This window comes from Aedes aegypti, chromosome 2 (genome assembly GCF_002204515.2).
Source record: "Aedes aegypti strain LVP_AGWG chromosome 2, AaegL5.0 Primary Assembly, whole genome shotgun sequence".
NCBI lineage: Eukaryota > Metazoa > Arthropoda > Insecta > Diptera > Culicidae > Aedes > Aedes aegypti.
In genome coordinates this window covers 198,993,217-199,006,117 of record NC_035108.1, presented here as the reverse complement: position 1 = coordinate 199,006,117, position 12,901 = coordinate 198,993,217, and the positions used below count along the sequence as shown (strand labels likewise).

The following is a 12,901-nucleotide window of genomic DNA, read 5'->3' as shown; positions in this document are numbered from 1 at the left end:
CTATAGTGTTCATGTAGGGGCAATAGGGTCAATATGAACCACCTTGGATTTGACCTCTAAAACAATGTTTTAATGTCTAGTGTCACTATGATCTACTATAGGATGCTTCAAATAGCCACCACAATAAAAACCGTATGAATAGTCGTTTCAGTACTCGAAGTATTCATAAAAATGTAAAAAATTGTCCTTTGTCATTTAAAGCTTATAATTTTGGCAGTTTTCAATTAAGGGTATAAGACAATCATATTTATCATTCTGGTAAATATTACCAACTCATTGAAACTTATGATAACTCTGAAAAATTCACGCGCGGAATTAAATTTGTTCGTAAACAAAATTATTGGAAAGCAGAATATTAGTTAAAACCAATTTCTTGAATCATATTTTGGAATTGATTCATATAGTAACACATCATTGATCTCGTTTCAGACTAGTAGCATAAACGACTAAAATATTAGAGAATACATGACATACAAGACCTGAAAAATGGCGAGGCACTTCCGATAGTTCTTGTTCGCGTATACATGAAAGCACATTTCATGTTTTTGGAATTTTCGGATAAAAAAAACAATTTCCATGTGTTATTATTATTGCCTTACAGCGATATTTTATTGTTGATTTTTTTATACTGCAAGTTATCGAACTTGCATTCGTGTTCTAGCATGCTTCGGTATTTTAGTGTTGTATGTGTTTTTTTTTTGTTTTTCTCTTTTCTTCTAAGAGAAGGTGTATATATTTTTTGTTTTATCATATCACGCTTTTTCACTTGGGTTTTATGTTTCGTTACTAGTTTGATAATATGTTCACATACTTTTGATAAAGTCACTAATACACTTATATTCATTTTTTTATTTGAGTAATAATGTTCGCTTATTATCATGCGTTTTTGCCTGTTCGGTCACGTTATTCGTTACTTCCAACTTCATTTTGATTCACATTTTTATTTAATAATATCTTTTTGTTCGATTTCTGTATGAGCGCGAATGAATGTCACGAAAATGTACTATGAAGATGAATGTTATTACCATATCAGTTTATCAAAAAATATATCCATTAAACTTTTCATACGCCTCGATTTGATTTTTCCTTTCTTTGATTATTTTGAAATTCCTAGAGAGACGATGATGTTTGAACTCATAGTCTTTATGAGAGTGTTTTGGCTCCTCATTATTAAGACTGGTCAATGGAAAATGTTCATTTTACTTACATTCTTTCGTTACTATACGACAACATCAGTCAAAACGGTTGCTTTCATTCTATCACGCATCCCGTGAATATTACTTTTTTCCGTTACTCGTGTATGGATCGTGATAACACTATTATCGATAATGTGTATAAATGTTTACGACTAGCATTTTACTGTTACCCTTTAGAGATATTTTTAAATAACTTATATTACGCACGATTGGATTGGATTGTTGCATCGATGCAACGGTGTTGTATATTTTGCATGTTTTATTCGTTCAATTGGAAAACGCTAACATATGTATACACGGAAACACCAAAACTAAAACATTTTTAATTGTATGTCAATCATTGCAAACCAGGTGTTTCACAAAAAGGTTAGTTTTTAAAATAAAACACAAGTCTTAAGCTCTTTGGCTTAAAATAAAGCATATTTAATCATGCTTCTAATAAAAAGCTGATTTTAGATAGGGATCTAAAACCACGCACTCCGATTAAAATTGAAACAATTGAAAAGATTGCATTTAAAAATTCATCCTTAATAAAATCTCAGTCCTAATTCTTTCATGTTTTGCTTCATCAATACTTTCAATGTTTACAATTGGTTAAAAACTATCAGACGTGTCAGTTAAAATCATTTAAAATTAGTTCACTTTATATTTGGCAATATAATTGAGCGTTAATTGCTGGTTTATACATGATTGTGAATAATTTTTCACTTCATATTCAACACGACGGCAATGGTCCATGGCATTTCACATTCCTAGATTCCACCATTCTACAGCTTGTGCTCACTGGTCTTTAAATGTTAGTTTCAGTTTTAAATTGCGACATTGGTGAATCGATGAATCGATGTAAATTTGGTTTTACCCTATTTTTTAGTTTAATTCGTCCAAATGGCTTTTACGAGGATTCAATATCAAACAATATGGCACCTCACATGAAGTCACATTTCAAATCTAATGTGACACATTTCAGGCGCATGATTAGCATATTTAAATCTGTAGGTATTTAGAAGATCCGTTGTAAAATCGAGTACAAGTAGCATGCATAGATAGTTAGGAGATTTTATTACAATAGCAAGTAGAAAGTGGTAAATTCTGTATAGGCAAAGTTCTAAATTGTGAAGCACTTGCAATAGAAAATATCGCTTTGCGTAGCTACATAGCCAAAGACAACTAATATACCTGTATCACTGCTACAACACTCTCATGATTAGCAGTGGATAATAATCACAAACATTCTGATTGAATGTCTATCCCTCTGGTCGGCCAATCACTGCCATGCACGCGCAAATTGCACCTTCCCTTCTAGCTTATGCCCATAATCGGCAACTGATGACTGCCTGTTCTAGTATCCCTGTGATCGAGCAGAATTGTTAAAATAAAAATGAAAAAATAAATTAAAAGGTTTTAGCACTGGTGCGGTAATTTCAAGTTTTGCTGCTCTAAAAAAATAGTTTTAGCTATTCTGAATCAAACTGTCACAAATAAATCAAACTTGAACGTGGATCTCGTCTGGCGTCGTACATAAATTACGTAACGCTGTAGTAGTATGGAGGTGATCTAGCGTCGCGTAATTTGGGTACTATGTCTTAAGGGCGTTAAACGTGGTTCGAATATCATTATAGAATACACTTATTCCAATCTAGTGCACTTGCAGGTTTTGTTTGGCTTGCCCAATAGTCTCATTTGATTTTGCTGGGAAACGTTTGTAAACTATCAAAATTAAACAAGTCCATTGGGCACACTTTTGGGGCTTGCAGCACCTTATAAGTTTAAAATGAAAGGCCAAATTATACAATATACACCAACCACCAAGAGATACTACGCGTACCTGAAGAAATAAAATAAGGTACCGCGGGGCAAGTGGGAACGAAAAAAACGATAGTTCAAACAAATTGTTCAATAAAATTTTCAAATGTCAATATTTTTCAAATCCAACAACACAATCACGTTTTGGCAACATATTTGCTGATGTGTGCATGAAACTAATCGAATAATTTCGAAATTGTGAAAACCTTGGAAGAAAGTTTTAGAATGAGCCAATGGATGCAGTTACCTCGATAAGCGGGGCAAGTGGGACACATCCAGTTTCATGCGTCAATCCACATCAGTAAGTCAACCATTACAATAATAGTCATAGATTTTTTGTTTTAAGTACATATTTGATGTACATAAGGGATCAACCATAAAATACGTTACGTTTTAGGAAGAAACCCTTTATTTTTATGACATACTATTGTCACCTCACATTTAATATTAACTGAAAATTCCTCAATAAAAGCGTGTAGAGGAATTAAACATGTTCAAAATATATCATTTATAAGTTGTTAATTAAAATGTAGCACATAAACAATCAATAATTGACGAAATTATAAATATGTTTGTTATTATTTATATGCATGGCAGAAAACCACCTTATAGGATGGAATTGTTTTCCATCACTACTTAATTTGGTAGAAATAACAAATAAAAATCAAATAACATAGAAAAGTAATCGTTCTCAATGAGAACTTCTCATGATGCATTTCAAATTTCAGCTGTTGTGTTTGTTCAATTTTGAAGTCGTATTTCAAAAATAAAAAAAAATAATTAAAAAATAAAGAATAATAACACTTTTTTTCTCCCTCTTATGCAATTACGTAATTTAAGGTTGATCTTTTTTGATAAAAATCATTTGTTTGAATGTTTTAGTGCCACTCTCTAGCAAAATATATGAAACGTGTACGAAAAGTTTTGATTCTGGTTTTTGTTTTGATAGGTCCCACTTACCCCAGGTACAAATATATTTTGGGGTAAGATAGGCCATCGAAAATTTCATATGAAATGAAAAAAAACTGGTTTATCGTTAGCAGCTTGTAAAAATACTAAAAATTATAGCTTACTGATGGAAATTCGATTGAATACACATTTATTTTTTGCGAGTTGAAAATGGCGCTGAACTGACAACTCTTACATGAACCACATGGTAATAAAAATAACAATATGTTTAGTACTAAATACATTCCTTGTCATTGTATCTTCAACTTTCTAGAAGAATACCCTCATGAAAAACTTTTCCTATTTGAGCTATGACGAAACGCCCCACTTACCCCGGATTCTCACTTGCCCCGGGGTACCTTAGATCATTTTTTGCGGTCCCCTTAGCCTCCTATGTATACCACCTCACGGTACTGACCGGGTTACAAGCAACCGACATCAGCAGCAAGATCCGGTAATTCACCCCGGTTGGAACTTTGGCCATATGCCGATTGTAACGGGAGGTCTGTGAAAACTTGAAGCGCCCATATTAGGAGCGGCTTACAACAATGCCTGTTCCCATGTCAGGGGCAGCTGATAATCGTCCGAGTGCCAGCCGACGAACTCTAAGGTAACCAGTGCACCATGGTCCTCCGGAAATCTGATGGTGTTGGTTTTAGGCCTTGCTTGCCTTTACTACCCATAAACGCATGTCAGTCCCATGTTTGCTGGATTTGCTATTCACATGGGACAATTAGGCGTTTATGGGCAGTTTTGGGGTGATATAAGCACGGGAACGTCGACAGAATAATACAGACCACAACAATCGGCATAGACCATTGTGACGAAGAAGGACTAACGATGGGAAACTCGGTACGTGGACTTGTAAATCCCTCAATTTCAACAACTAAGTAAGTTCGACTTCGTAGCACTGCAGGAGATTTGTTGAAAAGGATCCATGGTGCGAACGTGTAGAAGTAATCTACTACAGCTAGAAGTCATCTACTAACAGCTTTCATCTTGAAGGACAACACGCAAAAACACAATATCGGATGGTGGTCGTTCAACGGGAGAATGTGCAAGTTGAGGAACTGGCCTTTGAGGTTCTTTAGCATAATAAATGTGCAAAGCCCTCACTTCAGAAGCACTTGACAACTGTGCAATAGGCCGTCCCTTATTTTTCGAAAATGCGAAATGTTATAAGTTCGTCATTGTAAAGTGCTCGTTTTGGTAAAAAAAATCAGATAAAAATTTGAAGTCCGTACGTGGACGCTAAGTGGTCCCCCAACGGCCCTGAAGGTATTAGGCGTAGATAATCCCGTGCGCAAAATTGAGCTCGCTGCTTTAGTGCACGCAGCATGAGTACGAAAAGCCACCAGTAACAAATTGTCCTGCGCGCATTGGTAATCAGTATAGTAGTTTGTTTACTTTTGGATGATTCAAATATTACGTAACGCAAAATTTGCCAATTTTAGACTCTCTCCCTCCCTCACATAACAGCTTTTGTATGAAAAATTTAAAATTTTTGTATGGACCGTAACACTACGGAAGACTCCCTCCCCTTGTTGCGTTACGTAATATTTGAACGATCCCTTTGTAGTTATGAATTTTATGGCTGCGTGCAGTGTTATGAAGATATCCACGGTATAAAATATTATTTTACTTCAAATTCCATGCTGATTATCAATGTGTTACTAGTGGCTTTTCGTACTCATGTTGCGTACACTAGAGCAGCGATCTCGATTTTGCGCACGGGGTCATCTACGCCTAATTAATACCTTCAGGGCCGTTAGGGGACCACTTAGGGCCCACGTACGGACATCAAATTTTTACCTGATTTTTTTCTTACCAAAACGAGCACTTTACAATGACGAACTCAAAACATTTCGCATTTTCGAAAAATAAGGGACGGCCTACTGTGCAATCACCATAGAGGCTAAACGCTCAGCTTGGCCGGGACAAAGAGTTCAGAACGACTCTTGGGAAGTTACGACCTGATAGAGTTCACCACCTCTAAGAATATGACCATTTCTTAGCACCAACTTTCAGCACAGCTTTCCGTTTCGGCCCACCTAGAATTCACCACAGCAGACAGAATCAAAAAACGACTACATTCTGATCGATGAACGGCACTTCTCCGAAATTAACGACATCAGAAACTATTATGACCACTATCTGATAATGGTGAAATTGCGCCCAAAACTCTCCGTCGTTAACAAGGTACGGTACCGACGCCCGCCTCGGTATGGCCTTGAGCGACTGAAGAAAATGGATGTCGCCACAACATACGTCCAGCATCTCGGGCAAATGTCGCAGGCAGGGATGGGAAATGTACTGTAGCAAACATTTACCACCTCGACATTCACATTTTTCTACACGACCATTAAAATCCAAAGCAAACCATGACCGTTCAAAACAAAAAAATGTCACGGCTCTTCAAAACTGTAATCTTCTTCCCAACGTTTTTTCAAACCCGAATGCGAAATGACTCGAGCACAGTGGTGACACGATTTTTCCGGTTTTCGGGGTTTTGCATTTTTGCTCGATAAAGGCAGCATGAAATTAAACTTGATTATATGTATCGCAACGGAATGATTGTGCTCTTGCTATTAGCGCTAATAGATTTCAATTAGTTGAAAACACAAGCGAAATATTAGCGATTGGACGATTTAACATATTTTTCAATCATTCACCTCGAGATGGCTGCCCGAAAACGATCATAGTGGATCATAGTGAACCGTTGGTAACGCAGCGCCTGATGGTATTGATGCTGCTGCTGCTTTGTGTTTTGGTTGACTGGCAGAATCGATGAACTGTGGTAAATAGTGGTCACAGTTCCCAAGCCTGGTCGCAGGTAGAGGTTTCGCTTGCCAAGAATTGCTCACGAGGAATGATGGAGTACAGTCAAAACAGACGGACGCACTTGAGGCTTAAAGCAGCGAGATAAATTACTAGGTCTAGTGTTGGACAATAGCAACCAATCAGCTCTCACTTCGAAGGAAGTTAAATATAAGGATGTCGTTACACCAGCCCTTCTCAAGCTCATTTTCCATTTTTTTTTTTCGAAAAACCGCCAAAATTGTCTTACGTAATTAATGGACCGCCCCTTGTTAGATTTTTATTTAAATTTATGGCAAATTTTTAATGACATCTTTGCGAGAATCCTAACGGGAATCGAATCGATAATTGACCAGATCTTTCTGGGATCATTGAAATTATTATTAGAAGATTTATAATAAGGTTTTTAGTGGATTCTACTTGAAATTTATAGAAGATTCGTAGAGGTTGATGAAAAGCTAAGCGAAAAAACAGGCTTATTTCTTGGCAGATCTTTTGAAATCCTGGACATTCCAACAGATTCATGTTAAGTTCCGGTTGACGGATTTCTGGGGTTATTTATGAAATTGATTATTGATAAAGTTTTTTCTGGATTGAGTACCAGTTTGACTATGACTAAGTTCTTATGAAACCCCTGACGAGATTTTGTATAGATTTCTGCAGATTCACAACGAATTCTTCCAATCATTCTCAGCAAATTTCATGGCAAGATCTTCAATGAATGAAAAAACAACAAGGTACTTTATGTAATCTAGGCCAAGATTCTTGACCGAATCATTCAAAGATTACCTTTAAGATGCAATATTAGATTTAAGTAAACCATTTCGCCAGTTTTATATAATAATAACGAAATGTTCGTGTTAAAAAAGTCATGAATTTTACTAGATCAAGAATTTGTTCAGGAACCAGACGTGGGCCATGTGTAACGCATTATTCCGAAGGCATTCTTAAAAGGTAAGGGACTGTCCATTAATTACGTAATACAATTTCGGCGGTTTCTAGATCCCCCTCCTCCATAGTAAGATATTTTGTAAGCAAATTAAAAACAATTTGTGTGGAGCGTAAGAAATCAAACCCCACGTGGTCACTTAGGAGGCAGGGTCCATAAAACCTAAAACTCACTTCAATCTTTTTGGCGTGTTCGACAAAATTTAACAGCATAGAATAAGCTTTCAAATAGTGGTAATAGTAAGTGGTTCTGATTTTCCACAGGCTAGTTATGATTTTTCAAACCTTGAAATAAGCCCGAAACACATTTTTGACTTGAAGAATACTGGAAGTGAACTGACAATTTGTTCTTGGCATGAGAACTCAGAATACTGCTTGACCGGAAGATTTCCAGACATTTTTTCAAATATAAATACACCAGCCCTTGGACATGACAGGCCTCCCTTCTTTATATTCCAAATAGATTTTCAAGTTCACATTCTACACCTAATTTTGAAAATTTGCATGGAGCGTAGAGATTGGTTAGAACCCCACCGAACTACTATTAATAATGATACTGCCACCACAACACCCATTGATTTCCACCGTGAAGATTAGAAACAAATCAAAATTCAAATCATGTAGATATTAAATAATCTTCTTTTTCAGAAGTGTTCCTCGAAATCAACCAATTTAACTTGAAATTACCTGTGCAGCGCGTTCGAAATTTGCTTCAGTGATTGACCAACTTCGAGCACCAGTTTCTCATTGTCCTGCAAGTTCTTGCTGCCGGCAGAACGCAGTGACCACGACTGGTTCTCTATCCGGGTAACTAACTCCCGGAAGTGGAACTTGGTATGCGGCGGTAATGCTTCGTTGTCAGCGAACGAGACACAACTGGACTGTAGGGAATTGAGACGTTCGCTTAGCTGCACCCATTGTGATGCAGATATTGAATTTACCGGCATCTTGAGATTACCCTCGAGAAGTTGAACCAACTCTAGGATACCCTCCCGACTTGCAGTTGAAGGGGCCGAAGAAGACGACGCTGTCGATTTTTCCGAGAGGAGTGAACTATTGCTATCGTTTGACTTCGATGTGGTAGTGGTGTTGTTGGTTGAGTTGGTTACTGTTGGGACTGGAGCTTGAGTTTGTACAGGAGTAGCATATATTGACGAGAACTTTGACGGTTTCACCGGCACTGCGGGCTTCTTAGTAAAAACCTGCTGCATTGATTGGTGATGGTCTTCAGCGGTGCTGTTCGTTGTTGAGATCGCAGTTGTACTGGAATTGTTGACGGCATTGCTATCATCTTCGAGGTTGTTGTTCAACTTGATATTGGCCGCACTTTTAACACCAAGTTTTGGACTCAATTGAGAGCTTTGATCATTCGGTGACTCTTTTGCTTCCCAAAGCTTTTTCAAACTACTGATACTGCCAGTACTCTTCCGCTTGTCTCCTTCATCAGCGGTACCTCCGCTGCCGGTTGAAAGATTATCACCACCAGTAACAGCCCCTTCTGTTTTCAACGAATTACCTTCTAAGCTCTCTCGCTTTCTATCCTCTTGACTAAGTTCAATTTTAATTTCAGTCTTTTTCAACTCGATAATTTTATTACTATCGATTGGAGCCACGCTCGTGACCACAGAAGGGGAAGCTTTCTTAAGTTTCAAACTGTTTAACTCATTGTTTTCGTGTAGCAACTTGTTCGCTACATCCGAACCTGTAACATTTTTGCTTGTCCCATTCCGCAGTTCGCTTTTTCTAGGTTTTATTTCATTATCGCTCGAGTGATCATTGGTTGATTGATTGTTGTTTATAATGTTACTGTTATTATTGTTCACATTGTTAGAATGATGTTTGTTATTATTGTCTGAGCTAGAATCGCTACTTCCGGTCGTCGCATTTGAATCACTCGCACTTGTGCCATTACTCACTGCGGCAGATTCAGCACTGCTTTCAACCTTACGAAGACGCGATTTAAAGTCGATTATATTGCTAGTTTCCTCTTTCTTGGGAATTTGATTCGGGATTCGTTTGGGATCGATCTTTTTCAGTTGTGCTTTGAATGCAGGAGGCGGTGGTGCTGCAACATTATTACTTTCGACTGGTTTTGTCCTTCGCAGTGAACTTACATCTGAAGATTTATAATGCTGTGCCACGTCATTCGGTGGTAACGGCGGAGGAGGTTTAGGTAGATTCATGCTTTCCGCTAGCTCACTGACTAATTGTGATGCGGGATCGGGTTTAGTTTTATGATTACTGTCGACGTTTGTTGCTGTTTTTGGCACATTTGCTTTTTCTTTGATTTCAGCTGCAAACTTGGATTCAAGCTTTTCTTTTAAGCTTGGGGGTGGTGGAATGGGTACGGACGGTTCAATGCTATTATGGGCAATAGCATCCGCTGGGCTACCTAGTGAACTGCACGAATCAGTGGATGGTTCTCTTTTCCGAAGACTGACGCCAAACCTAGAACTAGCTTCCTCCACACTTGGTTCGGTATTGGAAACATCATTTGAAGGTTTCATTACCTTTTCCACTGGAGGACCTGGAAGATTATGAACTTCAAATTCTTCTGGAGGAGGAGGCAGATCTACTGGTGGTGGTGGGAATTCCAAGTCGGCAAGCGTTGGTGGCATTGACCGTTTGGGACTATTGTTACCTACTGTACCCCGGAATGATGAGAACGTCATCATGGAGCCGTCGGTAGTAGTTCTGTGTCGTTGTAGTTTTGAAAGACTAGCAGTTGCCGAATTGGCCATTGTTACCCCACTGGAAGAGTTACTACGTATCATTTGAGGTTGTTGTTGCTGAAGCTTCACCGCTGATCGTTGAGCAGCTAGTAAACTATTGGATATAACATTTGCCGCCGCCATTGGTGGTGGTGGGTCTGGAGGTACGGAATTAGTTTGCATCTGTTGTGGAACCGGTTGACCAGTTGAACCATCGGTCTGTCGCAGAGACTCTAGATAAGCTCCAATTCTGGCTCCCTTGGGCAAAGTTCCATACCGATTGATAGCTTTCTTCACATTCTGGACTTCCAAAGCACCGACTACTGGCTGGCCGGCGGCATTTATCGTTATTCCGGTAGGCGGCTGCCCACTAACTGGTCCGTTTTGATCTTTCCGAGGAGCTCCTTGAGGTAAACGTTTACTGCTACGCGTTTCCAAACCCCGGTTGCCCATGATTGGGACGCGTTTGAAGGAACTTTGCTGCGACGATGACTTCTGGAAGTTTCCACATGGCTCTTGACTATCAGTATCGGTGTCAGGTGTGATTTCCGTTTGCTCGTTTTCGGAGTCCGTCGTTCGATTGACCAAATTGGCGAGATCTCGGGAAAATCCTGTAAATTATATTAAATATAAGTCATATATAGAATTACAAAAAAGCTACATATGTTAGTGCATGAATTAGTATCCAAATGTAAGTAGTTTCGAGTTTTACTAGATATTCTTGAGTAGTGCTGGGAATGGTAATAGTACTAGGCTTGAATTTCGCGAAAATCACGTGGCTCTTCCTGGTACAGTAGTTCAAAATCGTGAATCTCATCAAGTAGCCTATGTTGGGTAAATTAATTTTCTAAATCGTTAGTGTCATTGAAGGCTCTAAATGCGGGAAATACAGCGGGAAATAGAACATTCTTCTACAGTAAATTTGGGTTGCCCTTAGCAATGGGTGAAAATTCTGGATTCAAACACCAGTTAAAAATGAAATGGTTAGGTTTTACTCAAATTTGAAGCAGAGGTAGCTGAACCAATATATAATTTGAGAAAAATCAGTAGATGAGTAGAAGTTACACGTTTACTTCTTCATGCCTTAGGAACTTTTTGTAGAACACTTTAGGTGCCTTAATTGACGCATCAATTTTCCAATGTGCCTAATTTGACGCACTGGAAAAAATTAAAAATTACAATGGTTTTAATATTTAATTGTTAAATTTATTGAAAATAGTGCTTTAGGATAAAAAATTTTAAACGAATGTTTCTAAAAAATGTCCCTGAAACTTAGATGAACCCCGTAGTGAAATTACTAGTTGTGTTTTGGAACAAGCCTTGGACTAACATTTTCGAATAGAATTTTATTGAGAACTTCATTGAAAATTTCGGTCAGATTCTCTGGAGGAATTTCTGTAGTCATCTCTGAGGTAATTTATGAAGCTATCCTTCGAAAAATTGCTTATTGAACTTTTGAAGAGCTCCTGAACATGCGCTGAGTCATCTTCTTCTTCTTCTTCTTCTTGGCATTTACGTCCTCACTGGGAAAGAGCCTGCTTCTCAGCGTAGTGTTCTTATGAGCACTTCTACAGTTATTAACTGAGAGCTTTCTTTGCCAAAGTTGCCATTTTCGCATTTGTATATCGTGTGGCATGTACGATGATACACTATGCCCTGGGAAATCAAGGAAATTATCTTTACGAAAAGATCCTGGACCGACCGGGATTCGAACCCAGACACCTTCAGCATGGCTTTGCTTTGTAGCCGCGGATTCTAACCACTCGGCTAAGGCCTTTCCTTTTTCCCCACTGCTGAGTCATCTTATACAGTACATTTTATTCAGGTACATGTATCTGGAGTGACAGCCAGCTCTGCAGTTGTGCAGCGTACTAGTTAATCTTACGTGCACATTGACATTTGCCACATATAACTACCCCAAGTCTTAAACGAAAATCTTAGAGGAATTCTTATACAGGGTGATTACTAATTCCTGTCAGTAAAGTAAATGTTCGTAGATAAAAGATGTATGTATGAATTTTAATTTCCGGTGTACATCCTGTTTTGCACATCTATAAAGTTTGTTTTGACAAAGTAAAGATTAAATCTTTTTTCATTTACCTTAGTTTTTAGTCATATGTGTTGTTTTAAAGGCATTGCACCTGGCACGCACGTATTCCACAGATATGTATTTTTGACTAAACTTCGCTGAAAAAATTGCCTGATTGAAACAGCATGTTACCACAATCTTTTAGACTTACTAGGGATTAGAATGAGATGGATTATGGAAAATTTTAGCGAAAAAAATATGTATTTTTCGGTTAAAATATATGCTTTTGAATAACGTGCGTGTTAACTGTAATGCTTCTGAAACAATGCTTGTGGCTGGAAATTGAGGTAAAAAAATTAATTTGTTATCTATGTATAGCAAAGACAAATGTTATAGATGTCCCAAACTGAATATGCACTGGTAATTAAAATTCATATAACCATTTTTTT

At 37.9% G+C, this 12,901-nt stretch overlaps 1 protein-coding gene across 4 annotated transcripts in view; it reads right to left on the bottom strand.

Annotated features, from left to right (window-relative positions):
• Nucleotides 1–579: 579 nt before the first annotated feature.
• Nucleotides 580–12,901, bottom strand: part of LOC5571049 (tyrosine-protein kinase Abl) — a 117,324-nt gene continuing 105,002 nt past the window's right edge. For 2 of the 4 annotated variants that reach the window (XM_021843674.1, XM_021843676.1), the window contains exons 7-8: nt 8,400–11,034; nt 580–2,544 (exon numbers count right to left, since the gene is read on the bottom strand). In XM_021843674.1, coding sequence (XP_021699366.1) covers nt 2,496–2,544; nt 8,400–11,034 — 2,684 coding nt within the window. In that variant the 3' untranslated portion in view covers nt 580–2,495. The remainder of the gene's footprint in view (nt 2,545–8,399; nt 11,035–12,901) is intronic. The other 2 variants (XM_021843677.1, XM_001659438.2) reach the window with 2 other exon arrangements.